Below are 15,008 nucleotides of genomic sequence, written 5' to 3'. Positions count from 1 at the left end.
TACTGGGTGTTGAGTGATGCGCGTAGTCCTTGAGGTTCCACTTCTAGGGGGTGACCTGCTACGTAATTTGCTAAGTACAAGGTAGACACCGAGTAAAATCTAAAGGTACAAAACCAGGGCTACCAGGAGAGTTTTATGCTCGCTGAGAAGCTGACAGGGGAATCACGGGCCACTTACACTAGTTAAAAGGGGAAAGGGGCTCACCATCACTGCAGAATTAGAAACAAGGCCACAAAGTTTTTAAAAATTATATTTAATACAAGTGAATAGATTAGAAGATCTGAAATGTTATAAAGCAATATACACAATGAATAAATAATTCGCACAGGAGAGTCATGTCTACATTACATAACACTGTCTAGTACGGGAATACTTAAGGTAAATCCAGTGATGATGGAGAAAGTCCATAAAAATGCTAACCTGTCTTCCCTTGTATGAAATTGTTCAAGTATAAAAATCCAATACAGTGTAAAATAGTATTCAATTTAGTTTAAGAATAAAAATCGCAAGTATTGCAGTTTCAGAAGAAAAATGTAAAGCAGCATTGAAAAACCACATAAACTACGTAAGAAGAGTGTTAATGAATTACCAATAAACGAGATCTATACAATAAAAAATCAGAGAAGAAAGCATGAAACTAGCAATGTAGTTTGCTTTAAAAAAAATCTCAAGACTAAAATAAACTAAAATGTGTTAATGTAAGAGTTCTCTCTTATACAGTGCACATATGAATTTAAATAAATCCAAGTCAACATCTTTAGTTGAATAGGTTAATATTTAATACGCTACATCTAGACCTACTAAATAATTTATGCCATGAGATGAATACATAATTTTACAGTGTCACATCTAAAGTTCCTTTCTTTAGAGTGCAGCATAGTAAAACTTCAAAATAAATATCTTAAATAGCATTACTATTAAGGCACAGTATAAACCACATTATCATTAACCGCTGAAGAATTGTAATCCCAATAACCTTGTTGTCTCAGGTACGGTACCTCGCTAATAAATAGTTTTAAATAGGACTCTGAAATAGATACTAAAAAGTGTAAAATTACTTAAAAAGGGGAGGGAAAAATAAACGTCCTTAAGACAGCTCTTAAGGGTTTAGTGTCTGCAAACCTCGCTTGCCTTTATTCCTAAGCCCCGAGTCGACACAATAAATAGAAGAGAAGGCTGCTGCAAGTAAAAGCCTGATCCTGTTTAGGGACCAGGGTTGCTGACACCAGCAAATACAAGTTTCCCAAAATTGAAACAGGATGGGGAGAGGGATTAGAATGGGACAAGCTCATCAAACAAGCACAAGTGATGTGTTCTTTCCAGAACTGTGTGTGTGATTGATTGTCAGTACAGCTGTTGCACCCGCCCCGTCCGTCCATCCCACATCACTTGCCCCAGTCCCCCTCGTCCACAGGACAGATGAGAAATAGCTTTGGTGCCTGTCCGACATCGTACCCACCGTGCCACGCTCCTGGATTGATTGTTCGATGCCCATTTTTTTTTTTTTTTTTGAGAGAGAGAGAGAGAGAAAGAGAGTAGAAACACCGCCTTCTTCCTCGAAAAGTCCTATAGGCCGTCGTGACTCCTAAAAATCGACAATCAGTGCTTTCGTCGTTTTTGTGTGTAAAAAAAAAAAATCTGCTTTTTTTTTTTAATGCAATTCAAGCTACATATTGCTCACTCTGCATTCCCTGGTTCAACTAGATTCAAATAGCAATTTTTGAACTTGTAAAAGGCAGTTTGCTTCCCTGATTCTATAAAAAGAGCAAAAATAAAAATCCCATTACAAAAGTGAAGTTCCATTGGTGCCCCGGCGCCCTGTCCTAGCGGCCTGGCAGTTATACTCATGCTCTTTGGGATTGATTTCTCACACCTCGCCCGTACCTACCGCTCTCCCCTCTTTCTCATCTGGAACACTACCTAGAGTATAAACAAAATAACAACAACTTTGCTTCACGATAGCATCTTTTTAAGCTGTTCAGTCCGTGTGAACTCTCTTATTAGCTACTAAAAATTGGAAAATTGGGAGGGAACGAGAAAACAATTCAACTTTGATCGGATGGCTGGTCTATTGCATTCGGTCTGTCTGCAGCTGCTGAGGTTGGTACTGGCCAAAAGCTGCGGCTGCAGCAGCAGCTGCGGCAGCGGCTGCAGCTGTCCCCGGCGCGGCAGCGGTGATTGGCTGCTGGACCGCGTAGCCGTAGCCCCCAGCGGTGACATAGCCTGCAGCAGCTGGGGAGGCCGCATAGGGGTACTGGTCGTAGGCGGCGGCGGCGGCGGCTGCAGCAGCTGCGGCCGAGTACTGTGCATATGCAGCTCCTGTGTAGTCGATGTACGGAGCGGTAGAGGCCGCGGCTGCTGTGGGCTGGACGTGTGGAATGACCACTCCGGGCTGCACGAAAGCCTGCGGGTAGACGTAGTGCGCAGGTATCCTGTTGAGAAACGGGAAACTGAGTCAGGCAGTGGTCACCTCCTATCTGCAGTATTGGTTGTTCAGAGATGAGGCAAACTCAAATTTAGTGGTTATTATGAGCATAGGGTTGCCACAATATCTCCTTTTTAGCGGACCATCCAAAAGCCCTCTGGCGGTAGTAGCCAAAGTCATGGGGCACCCCCAAAAGAGTGCGGACAACAGAAATAACGAGGACACCTTCCCTGCTAGAATTTTTCACTTAGGATTACTTACATATCATCGAGCCAGAGTATGGAATGTAAGAGTGCACGTAAGAATGATGGAACGAGGCTCGACTGATGAAGACTTTAGAAAAATTTGTAAGGAATCCAGACAAGAAAAAAGCCCGCTGGTGAATTGAAAAACCCACAGCCGTGAAGATAGGGCTTAAAAAGGTAATTCGTGATCACTCGACTTGGTGTGTTTGTGTGTGGGGGGTGATGGCCGGCTTGTCAGACTAAAATAAATTTTCAACCAAGTCCGTATGTTTATTATCATGGCAACCCTACTTAAAATTGCTAGGCAGACTCAGCACACATTAATCTCTCTGCAACCTCAGTCACCCTTATTAAAAAAAATGATAATTAAAATAAATAAAAGAAGCAGGCGACAAAATAAAAAAAATAAAAAGGAGTTTAAAAGTTCACAGTGTGGTAAACACAGCAGAATCACACTTCTCAAACGAACTGTAGTGCACCTCACTCTGTCACAAGAGGCTGTTGTGGGAAGCTACAAAAACGCTATTAACATTCACGGCAGTGATTTCCAAAGAGATGTGCAGCACACTTTCTTTCTTTCTTTCTTTTATTTTTCCATAAAAATCCATGAGGACACAACGGTCAATCAAACCTGTTTGACTATCAGGCAGCTGAGGGTCAGCCAGCTTGTTTATCTCTATGCAAGACAGACAGAAGGGGTTTGGGCAAAATGAGGGCAATTGAAAAGGAAGAAAACAGGGAAATACAACTGAATATATCTACAGTTAATAGGAAGGTAAGAGGTGTGCATTGTACGAAAACATTCGACACATCGATGGACCCTTCTTTCATCCTCTAAGTCAACTGAAAAACTTATGAGCATATCTGTGTAGCATCTGTCCCATTAGATAATATTATGTAAAGATCAATTATACAGTTATGTATTATCCCGCAAAAATTCAGGCGAATCAGAACCAAGTACCTTTTGGAATTATACACTCATGGATCACATAACAATACAAACTTTAATGACCTTTCTTAAACGTTAATTTGGTTTAAAAAAAAAAACCATAAGATATATGTAAAAAAACAAAACCATGCGACTCAACCCTCATTGTTGAAATCTGTTACTGCCTATTAAAATGCTACCTCAAATGGCCAATTTATTTTCATTCTTCTTTAATTTCCATCAAAGCCCCTTGTCTTTCTAAAAATAGGGCACTAGAATGCTAACTGGCTGTCCACAAACAGCTTAGAAGTGCAAGCACCAGTAGCCATCTTCGAGTTTTAAAGAACCGAGAACAAAACTTTCAGGTTTGGCTTTTTCAAAAATCATAGGTTTTTTGTTTTGCCATTCCAGACTTTTAACTGAAAGCACTCATCAACCAACATCCATGGAAAAGATGAATTTATCACAGAGGGTAGTGACCTTCGACCCCTGGTGATAAAAATACATCCAATTTTACTAGAATTGTAGCTGTTTCCCAGTGCCAGGAGAAACGACGTCATCAGTGTTTCTGAGGACATTTAGAAGATGTTCTTAGCTGCTTGTCAGAAACCAGACTCATGGTCATGCACACACTCGGGACTCTGTGGAGATCAGGTGACTGGCTCGCTCGGGGCGACAGGTGTGGCTTTATGAAACGCTGTCCCCAGAGCCGCCACGTCCGGGATGTGCCGACACGGCTGAGAGCCTCCTCGCTTGCCAGTTTACATGTGGTGATGGACAGTAGTGGCTGCAGCCGGGCTATTTTTGATCCTTGTCATGCGACAAGGGTTTCCAGCGGGTAAAATGTCTTTATAAGGCCAAAGTGAAACATCTATCAGCTGTGAGGGCTGGCCAGCAGGAACCTCACTGATACCGAAGCATTAACCCTGTGTGTCCCCGAAGTGCCAAGGGCAGGGCAGCACAGGGTAGTTGCTAGGTTCCTTGAGATGCAGGGGTTAGCCGGAAATAGGTTTATTCTACAAAGAGGCAGGATAAAATGTGTGTGCTTGTGTGCTGGGAGAATGCACTAAAGCACAGGAGGAGTTGCTTAGAGGACTCTAGTTGTGTGTGCTTGACACTAAGAAAAAGTTCTGATCTGATAGCGCTGTCCCAGGAGAGTAGCCATTTAGCTGGGAGATCGGACTCCTCTATGAAGTCTGGCAAGGATGACCAAGACGATGGGGAGGGACAGAAAAGCCTGGAGGCCTTTGAGGCTTAGAGAGAAGGAGAAGCCAGAAAGCCATGGAGAGCCTAACACTTCTCAGTTCAGAAAGAAGGCGGAAAGGGACTAGGGGAGTGAGGTGGCACTTCTGAAACAATTCCTTTGTTAGAGGTTCCACAGTCTCAGGAAGCCATTAAGGTGATTTGGCAACCTCCCCCCACTACCTTCTGCGGGTGTCCTTCCCTTCAACTAACCACCGAAGGTATACACCCAGCAGTCACAAAAGCACAAGGGCAAAGCAGATATTTTGGGTACTTTTCAAAGAAAATGTACTATATTGTCCTTTTCTTCCCATCTCTTCAGGTCCCTCTGATATCTATCTGTGACTGACTAGCTTATTTACTTATTTATTTGTTTGTTTGTTTATTCATTTGTTTGGTACTAGGAATTGAACCCAGGAGGCATTCTACCTCCAGGCTATATATACCCCAGCTCTTTATATGTTTTATGTTTGAGACAGGATCTTGCTAAGTTGCTGAGAGAGGGGGGGAATCAAACCTGTGATTCTCCCTTCTCTCAGCCTCCCAAGTATTGGGATTAAAGGTGTATATCACCATGTCCAGCTCTCTCTGTAACTTTTTAAATTTTTTTGTAGTACTGGGGAGTGAACCCAAAGGTGTTTTACCTCTGAGTTACACCCCCAGCCCTATTTCTTATTCTTTATTTTGAAACAGGGTGTCATTTAGTTGCAAAGGGCCTCACTAAGTGGTAGCGGAGGCTGTCCGCAAACCGTGACTCTCCTGTCTCAGCCTCCCAAGTACTGGGATTACAAGCGTGCGCCACCATGCCCAGCTCTCTGTGACTTTTAAAGCAACATCTTAGCTGGCTTTCTCTTTCAAACTGTACCTCAAACTGTGGACCAAGAATCATTTCATTTGCTCGCCTACAGGAGTCCTTGACCCCTAACATTATACCCAACTAAGTGCATGTTTCTTAACTTTAGAACTTTAGGCTTTGTCTGCATCTCATTCCCAAACACCTTGCTAGCACTTCTTTCTATCCTTCCTCGAACTCAGGTCAGCTGGGCTCCTTAATGATCCCCGGGCAGGCTCCCGATCCTCACTCCACTCTACCTGCTGAGATCCAAGCCCTATCCACCCAGCGCTAGCACCCACTCAGTATAGAGGGCCTCTATAATCTTCTTTGTTTTATATGTGAACATTTCAGCCTCGAGCTGGGGCACTTTAGGCATAGTTGTGAAAGGGCATAGTAGGTGCTCAATACCACAGCGTCCTGTCCTCACTCTCCTTCAAAACCTAGGTCGACTTCCACCTCTTATAGAAACACTTCCCGAATCCCAGGGATCTGATGTCTCTCTCCCTATCTGAACCCACAATGGGCACCCTTTCCCAGTTCTTATCTGCAGTGTTACTAGATTACAGTACAGAATGGAGTTATGTCTTTTGGGGCCTTAACTTGGCACTGAGAAAAGAAAATAGCTCTTAAGGTCAGGTGGACCAGGCTTCTGAACCTAGAAGCCCACGGGGAACACTTACTAGTCCTGGGATCGGGGGATGTTAATTAAGCTCTCTATAGCTTAGGGTTTTTTTTTTTTTTTTCTCTCCCACCCACAGAAAGAGCATTCACAGTGTCTTGAACAAGTACTTATTGTGAGAATTAAATTACATAATTTATGTAAAGCCTTTATCAGTCCCATGCATGTGGTAGATGCTTGGCTAATGCCAGTTACGGTCCCTCCTGCTACCTCTTAGTAGGCAGTACAGATACCTAGCATAGGGTTACCACATCTAGCCTAACACTTAGGCACTTAAATAAACTGAGTAAATGCAGACATGTATGTTCAACTTGATCTAAACTAGCCCAGAAGTTTCTATTCACCATTTGACAGTCTCTCTTTTCCCAAGTTTCTATAAGAAAATGCTTTTTTCAAACATAAACTATTTATAAGCTATTATTCATCAAATCTACAAGCTTCCTCTATATCTGCTCGCTTTGTTACAGTAGAAATTCGTTCAGGCTAATGTTTTGTCTTTAAAGACCTAGTGTTATCTGGGGGCCATTTAAGGATCACATTTAGAAAAAAAAAAAAGTCACTAGAATTTCAAACAAGTCAACTAAAATAAAAAATTCTCAGGCTTCTTTCCAGGCCTAAAATAAAATCATGTGGCATTCAATTAGAATTTAGGCTGACCAGGTGTGATTTGTTGGGTACAGACTTGGAATTAGAGCACTGCTGAGAATCCCTTAAAAAAGGAAAAGAAGGCTTACTTGGTCCACCTGGAATGCTGTCTATCTCTAAGAAGAATCTCAAGTTCAAACAATTTATGCACACAGCAATAATCGCCATCCTTTATAAAGACAGTTAATATTAGAAGAGATGTACAACAAAAGGTTACTATCAAAACATGCTTGATTTAAAAGTTTCATATAACACGTTTTACCCTGGTGATTCTTATTTTCCTCGTGTTATTTTCTTTTCTCGAAGATCTGTAACAACTACCAGAGCTCTCGAGACCTTCCATACAGTCTGGTTTCCCCATGCACCAGACCCCACTCCATCCTGCATCCTTTAAGACATATCCAGTCTTTATTTAACCTATCCAAGACACACCATTGGTCCAAATCCAGTATGATTCTAACCCCACACCCCACTACCTTGTCCTAACTCCTCCAACCCATCTATTAAGCCATCTTTAATTCTTGACTGTTTTGTGATTTTTTTTTTTTTTTGCTTTCCAAAGTAATGCACGATTTCTTCATTTTGCACAGTAAAAAAAAAAAAAAAAAACCAACCCACACACACTAATACCTGTTGATGGATTTGGCTTTATAAGTGTTTCAAGATGACTAGTGAAAAATTATCACTAGCCTCATTATCAGGTCTTCAGAAGTATGTTCCCCTCCCAACCCACCTTCAACAGAGACCAGTGAAGTAACCACAGAGACAGACAGACCCCCGGACCCACTATTTCTTGTCAGTACTCAGGTTGGCTTGGATGGGGCTTTTATATGCAGCTATCCATATGTGGAGGCCCTTTCTAATCGTATCGGACAGAAGACTTCTACAGCTAAAAAAGCTGGAGTTAGAAAGAAGAATCAGGTCCCGATTTAGTAAAAGAAAGGCAATGTGTATTTATGGAAAATAAAACTTGACTCTTCCAAGTCGAATTATTATTGTTATTGCCTATTTTTGAAGATACAGATGGTGGACATCTATTAATATATAGATAGAGTTCAGCCTTCCAGGTTACTTATGAAGGTGTCTATGTCCTAAGCTGAAGAAAAAAAAACTAGTACTGAGGATCAAACAAAACACTTTGAACAATTAAAAAAAAAAAAAGTAAGTTTAAATATCTGGCATTAGAGTTACAGGAGTGTTGAGCAGGTAGAATACAGCCAAAGCAGACTCTAGCACCCAGGATAAATTTAAGCCATGACTCCCATGGAAGGGAACCGGGGACCTCAAAACAGGAGAGCTAGTAGTGACAGGACTCAGAACTGAAGACACACGTGGGCAGGCTGTTCAACCTGTTAGATCTGAAAGGTGGAGGTTAGTGCTATGCTACTCAAAACAAAAACAGGACAAAAACAAGAACGAAAGAAAACTGGCCAATGTTAATGCAGTCTGATGAGAGGTGATGAACCTTTAAATTTAGAGGGCCCCAAAGTGGATACACATCGTGAAAGAAAGAAGCTCGTTCCCAGAAATCTTCCCATGAAATAGAAACTCAGGACATGCAAGCAATGGATCTATATTCTTACAGAGAGAAATCACACAATTTAGCACTCACTACAAAAAAAATAATATATATATATGGTTAAGTGGAAGTCACAGGCTTATAGCTTAAAAAGCAGAGAAACAAAAACAAAAAGAGGCCCTTTGCTTCCCATGGCAAAGTTTAAAGTCAACACTCCTCAACACCACCACCAAAAAACCAAACCGCAAAGAGCCCCTTCCCAGAGGAAAAGAAAACACTCTCACTACAGCTCTTTTCAATTAAGTAAAAAGCACACAGTTTAGCTCTCAACACCACTTCATTACTGTAATAAATAAAATAAAGCACACGGAGGGCTATTGACTATTGTGAAAAGTGAAAACAACACCACCAACATCCATGCATCGTTAATCACCATCTGAGCTTGTGTGTCTGAGTCTACTGGTTACAGAGTTTAATTCCAAACAGAACTATTCCACCTCTTATCACCGTATCCTTCTCATCAGTTAGCTTAACTGTATACGAGCCCTGTCAGGTTAGAAAGAGATAAATCACATTGAGTCAAGGTGAACAGCGGTAATGACGATGGGGTGTAAATTGTCGTGGACAATGAGTCATACCTGGTATTTTTGTTTTGTTTTGTTTTGTTTTGTTAACCATAAGCTCAACATTTGTCTGGTTTGGAGGCTGCATACTTGGTCAGATAACTTGACTCATCTAAAAATATTTATAGTATCATCAATAAAAGTACACAAGCATATGTAAATGTATTTAGCCAGGAGCGTCTGTGATGTGTTAAACTTGTCTGTATATAACAGAGAGGTAAGTTAACAGATGATAGCCATATTGATACTTCAGAGGGCCCGAGGAGTCGACTTACCCAAAGGGTCTTTGTATAAGGGCTGGATGAAGTTGTTGAACACCAAAGGCAAAACCTAACAATAAAACATAACACATTTTCCATTGGTACATGATTAGGCTTTTGCTACTCCTAAATATAAAATGCAATCATTTTTTTTTTTTTTTTTTTTTGTGTGTGTGTGTGTGTGTGTACCTAGAGATGGAACCCAGGGGCATTCTACCTGCGAGCTATATCCCCAGCCCTATTTTATTCTTAATTTTGAAACAGGGTCTCACTAAGTTGCAGAAGGCCTCACGAATTGCTGATGCTGGCCATGAACTCATGATCCTCCTGCCTCAGCCTCCCAAGTACTGGGATTACAAGGTGGGCCACCATGCCCGGCTTCAATCACAATGTTTGATTAAAAAGGATACCCCATTTCTTTTGATGTTCTAGACTATTTATGTATGTTTTTTTAAAAGTTGGTTTTATAAACGTTGTCATTGATTCAAAATAAAGTTTTTAACAGACTAAAAATGGAAACTTTAAGAAAATCTGCCAAGTATAGTTGACACAGAGTAAGACTTTAGAAAATTAAACCAGAGAAAAATGCTCATGAAGTGAAACCAAGCACAACAGGATTTGACAATGAAGTTACAGGTCACAAATATTCCTATAGTTTTGAACCAAAATCTAACTAAAGTTTAAAATTTGGAACATTCTAGAACGCTTTGAACAAAGCTTTGGAGGATGATGGATTTTACAGTTCCTAATATTAAAACATTCATAAAAACAAGCTCTTCTTTTCTGGATAGTACACACACAGGTTGCCTGGGTCAAATACACATTTTTGAATGCCCATGGACATCTGTCCACGTTCTCACTTTCTCAACAATTTAGTTTCTTATTAAATCCACTGGGATAAAAATGTCAACTTTTTCCCCCAAAAAATCTCAAATAGAAAGGCTTAAGAGTGAAGAGTGCCATGATTTATTCCAGCAAATGAAGGTGCGTGCCCAAGGAAATGATTACATTTACTCCATAATGAACTCACAATTACCTGTGTTACTGCAAAAGGGCAATGTGGTATGTAATTCAAAAGGTCATATTTTCCCATAGACAAAATATTATTCCCCTTCTGGTATATAATAGCCATATTTTGAATAAACTATTTCTCATCTCTAAGTCCTTGTCACCTTTTGAATCGCTTTTTATTTTTGATACTGGGGATTGAACCCAAGGGGCATTCTACCTCTGAGCTACACCCTTAGCTATTTTTGTTTGTTTGTTTGTTTTGTTTTGAAACAGAATTTCCCTAAGTTGCTGAGGTATGGCCTCAAACCTGAGATCCTCCCGTCTCAGACTCTCAAGTGGCAGCCTGGCAACACCGTGCCCGGTTGAAATCCCTATTTTATTTGATTGCTAGTATTATGTGATTTTATGTAAGCTTTACCATCTGGATACCACCCCCACCTCCTGCTTCTCTTGGGTCAGTGTTTTAAGACAGATTGTCTAAGTACAGTGCAACTGGTGGTACAAGAAGAGACAACACTAAGCAGAGGGCACACTAGCTGGAGTTGGCAAATCTGTCCAATATATGCTACATAAATTGAGAGCGGACTACAAACGCATGTCGTATAGGAAGCAGATGGATGGAGCCCAGATAGCTCCCCTGTGTATGCCCAAATGATCCGGAACCCAAGATCTCTTTGTGCCCACAGATAACACTGCAAATCCTGAAAGGAGTATTTATAATTCTCATTTATCTTTAATGCCTTGGTAGCAAAACCAGCCATGGTTCAAGTTTACCAAACACATCGACAGATTGGCAGGGAGCCGGGGAAATCATTTTATCACTAAGTGGGGGCCAGTGGGAGGGGAGAGAGAGGCAGGCATGTCTCACCTGGTTGCATGATTCTTGGTTTTGCTCCTAAGTATGCCAGATTCACGTTGGCCTTTCTGCCATCGATGATGGGGTTGGGATCTTTGCAGGCTCTTTCAGCCGCAGCCCGGTCAGCCATGGTGACCTTAGCAACACACACACAGACAGACAGACATACAAAGCTCTACATTAACCCCCGAGAAGAAACCAAGAACCACGGGAGAAGTCACTCACAATGAGCCGGGATCAAACTTTTCCTTTTTCTTTTTTTTTTGGGGGGGCGGGGTAGAGAGGAGGGGCTGGACATTACTCGTTAATTTCCAATTTCAAAAAAAAGAAAAAGGAAAAAGGAAGAGACCCCCACCCGAAGTCCTAAGAGTGCTGGCTGGGCCTAGCAGAGATTTGGAAGCCTGAATTTTTTTTTAAAGTCCCATAGATTCTCCCTCCCCCCACAATGCCTGGCTCCCCCAAAGACCTCCCCCCCTCATTCCCTTCCCCCAGGTTCCTGCTCGACCTCAGCGGCACTGTTTGGTTGAAAGAAGGTCCAGCCTCACATCTGCCCTAAGCTCCCAACCACCCGCAAACGCTCTCCCACGAAAATAGCTATTGTCCTACTCCGGGGGCTCGCTCGTCCGCAGCTGAATTTGCATGTTTAAATGTCCAGAAAGCTTAATGCGCTGTTTCAGTTCGGCAGAGAGCCACGGGATTATCGTTTTTAAAGAACCTACCTTTGCAATTACAAAGGTGGGGGTGTGACACGAATGTGTGTGTGGGGGGAGGGGGGAAGAGCCCCAGACCACGGGGGTGTCCGATCCCCAGCCCCCAGCCCCGCCAGAGGACACACGCATTTTTTTTTTTTTTTTTTTTTTTTTTACAAAGCAACAGCGCGCCTAACAACCGGCCTCCAACCCGGGAAAGCCCAGGTGCCGGGCTCCGGCTCCTCCCTCCCAGACCCCGCACCCCAAACCCAGCGGTCATTACAGTTCTCTCCCTCTGCTGCCCCGCCGGCCCCCCGCACGGCCTCGCTCGGTGCTCCGGGAGCCGGGCTGGGCAGGCGCCGGCCCTCCTCCCCCAGCTCCGCCGCGCGCAAAGTTTCAGCTCAGCCGGGAGCGAAGGGGCAGCGCCGCTCGGGGTCCCGCGGAGCCCGGCTCGGACGCGGGGGGGACCCGGCGCCACTGCATCCCTCCCCGCCGGGTCTTCGTAGTCCCACCATCACCATCACCTCCAACCGCCTCGGTGCAACTTACAAATCCGTAGCCCCGGGACTTGCCCGTCTGGCGATCGGTGATGACCACCGCCTCCTCTATCTCGCCAAAGACCTCGAAGTACTTGCGCAGGCTGGCGTCGGTGGTGTGGTAGGGCAGCCCCCCGACGAAGATCTTGGTGTAGGTGGTGTCCTTCTGGGACGTGTGCATCTTCGCGCCCGCCCCGTGGCTCGGGCTGGGGCTGGGGCTGGGGCTCCGGCAGAGGCTGCTCCTCCTCCTCCTCCTCCTCCTCCTCCTCCTCCTCCTCCTCCTCCTCCTCCTCTTCGGGCTCCGCGGCTCCCGCTCCGATGCGCGGCCACCGGGGGCCGAGGGCGCGCGCGGAGGCGGCCGGGGGCGGCCGAGGTCGCCAGCGGCCCGGGGGTGCTGGATGGGGCGCTGTCCTCCCGCCCCCGCGGCCGGTCACCGTAGACCCCGAGTCTCCGGGTCGTCCGGGTCGGGCTCCGGTTCCGTAGACTGTTGCAAGCCGGGTTCCACTCCAGCCGGTGGTGGGGAGGTAGAAAATGCAGAGGGGGGGTGGGTGCTGGTCCTCGAGCGAGCGCAGACCAGGGCGCGTGGAGAGGTAGATGTGTCTTTCTTAGGAATTAAATGCCGTGGGCGGGGCGTGGGGAGGGTCGCCCGGAGAGGTCCAGGCGCAGAGGTGGAACCGGGTCCCGGGCACTCGGCGCGGCTGGGGCTCCGGTGCGTCCCTCCCGCCGCAGAAGCTGGGAGACCAGCGCCGAGCTCGGCTCTCCACCCCTCTGCTCCCTTCCCCCGCGGCCCGGGGGTCGACGCCCGGCTGGGGAGGGGGCGGGCCGGACGCCTGCGATTGGCCGGGACAGCACCTGGGGCGCCCGGCGCCGCCGCCCCCCAGCTGTTGGGAACAGCTGCTTCTCTCCCGGCGCCGCGCCGCGCTGGGTCGCCGCGCTCCTCCGCTCGGTCGCTGGCGCTAGAGCAGAGCTGGAAGCGGCCAGAGACGGCCTTGCTCTCCGGAATCGCCTGCTGCAACCCGTCCCCGTCCTAGGGACCCAGCGCGGCCCCAACCCGGACTCAGAGCGCGGGGACTGCGCCCCACCGGGAAGCTGCGTCGCTTGCCAAAGCCCACGGCGCGGGGCTTTGGCTCTAGGCCTCGGAGACAGGGCCGGAGACCTGGGCCAGCGAGCTGGGGTCTCCAGGCCTGGGGCGCTGAGCCAGGGAGGCCTGGGCCAGCTGGATACCCTGGGGTGTGGAGAGTGAGGAGGGCCCCCAGCTTTCATTTGCCCCAAACAGTTGGCACCGGGGAGAGGACCAGAGAGGAGGCTGGGGGCCCGCGGGAACGGTCTCCCAGCCTCTTGACTGTGCTTGGGGAAATGATTAGCTTTACAACAATCACAAACTGTAGATACCTGTTTCCATCAGGAACTGCTTCTATTTCAGAGAACCATAAATTATAACTTTAGCCCCCACAGTCACCAAATTTGTTTCTTCTCTAACTTATTCAGGAAGATTGGGACAGACATCTCATCATTAAGTCTCAGCCTCTCTCTTTCTCTTTCTCTCTCTCTCTCTCTCTCTCTCTCTCTCTCTCTCTCTCTCCTAAGCAAAGGATCTATTCTCTTCTATTTGAATTACAAAAAATATTTAGTGGCTTGACCTTATCTGTTTCGTCTGCATGCAATTATAAAAGGTATAATTTTAAAAATCAACTTGTTACATAATCACTCATTTCTACCAGTAGACCTGAAAGCGCTTGTGGAACGTAGAACCCTCATATATGTTTATTAACCTAAGCTTTTTGCACCTTCTCTGAATCAGGAGTACATTTAATTAGGCCTTAAAAGCATCTAGTCACATTTGAGGTTTGGATAAAAATATTTAATGCAAGCAGAACATTTCATTCACTACCGTCAGTGCACGATTTCCTTTTATTTTATCTTACTTTTTTATAGCACTGGGATTGAACCCAGGGGCAGTCTACCTCCAAGCTTCATCCCTAGCCCTATTTTATTTTTATTTTTGAAACAGGGTCTTGCTAGGTTAATGAGAGTCACAATATTTGCTGAGGCTGTCCTGGAACTGGCAATCCACGTATCTCAGCCTTCCAAGTGTTTGAAATCCAAGGACTTCAAACATGCCCAGCCACAGGATTTCCTTTAAAATCCTTTCCCAGTCTACGCGTAGCCATACCACGCGGAACGCGCCCGATCTCGTCTGATCTCGGAAGCTAAAATCCTTTCCCACTGGGACTTTCCCTTGAAGTCCCTCCCTACATGGATTGCCCCAACCACCCAGTATTCTCTTTAGAGCAAGTCAGTGTGTTAGCCTGTTGGAGAGACAAGTGTGTGTTCTGTCTCTCTTTCCAGGGCACTTTCCCAGTCAAGAGGATGAGAAATTTGCATTTGCAAAAGCTAATGAAAATGCAAATGTTCTTTTTCAAAACCTTAAATTCATCTTGCCTGACTTCCACAGGAGATTGATTTTTCTAGGTTATCGGGTTCTTTAAGTTTGAACCCCCCAGTTGGGGAGAGA

At 45.1% G+C, this 15,008-nt stretch overlaps 1 protein-coding gene across 1 annotated transcript; it reads right to left on the bottom strand.

Moving 5' to 3' along the window:
- Positions 1-2,068: 2,068 nt before the first annotated feature.
- On the bottom strand, positions 2,069-12,674 carry RBM24 (RNA binding motif protein 24; the record flags this gene model as incomplete). The annotated part of the gene is made up of 4 exons (XM_080709895.1): positions 2,069-2,432; positions 9,417-9,471; positions 11,281-11,404; positions 12,507-12,674. 4 exons carry the CDS (start codon positions 12,672-12,674, stop codon positions 2,069-2,071), a joined length of 711 nt encoding a protein of 236 aa, XP_080566021.1.
- Positions 12,675-15,008: the final 2,334 nt, after the last annotated feature.

The sequence above is a fragment of the Muscardinus avellanarius genome (assembly GCF_963383645.1).
Source record: "Muscardinus avellanarius genome assembly, chromosome: 14".
Classification (NCBI taxonomy): Eukaryota; Metazoa; Chordata; class Mammalia; order Rodentia; family Gliridae; genus Muscardinus; species Muscardinus avellanarius.
This window is presented reverse-complemented; position numbering and strand designations above follow the sequence as displayed.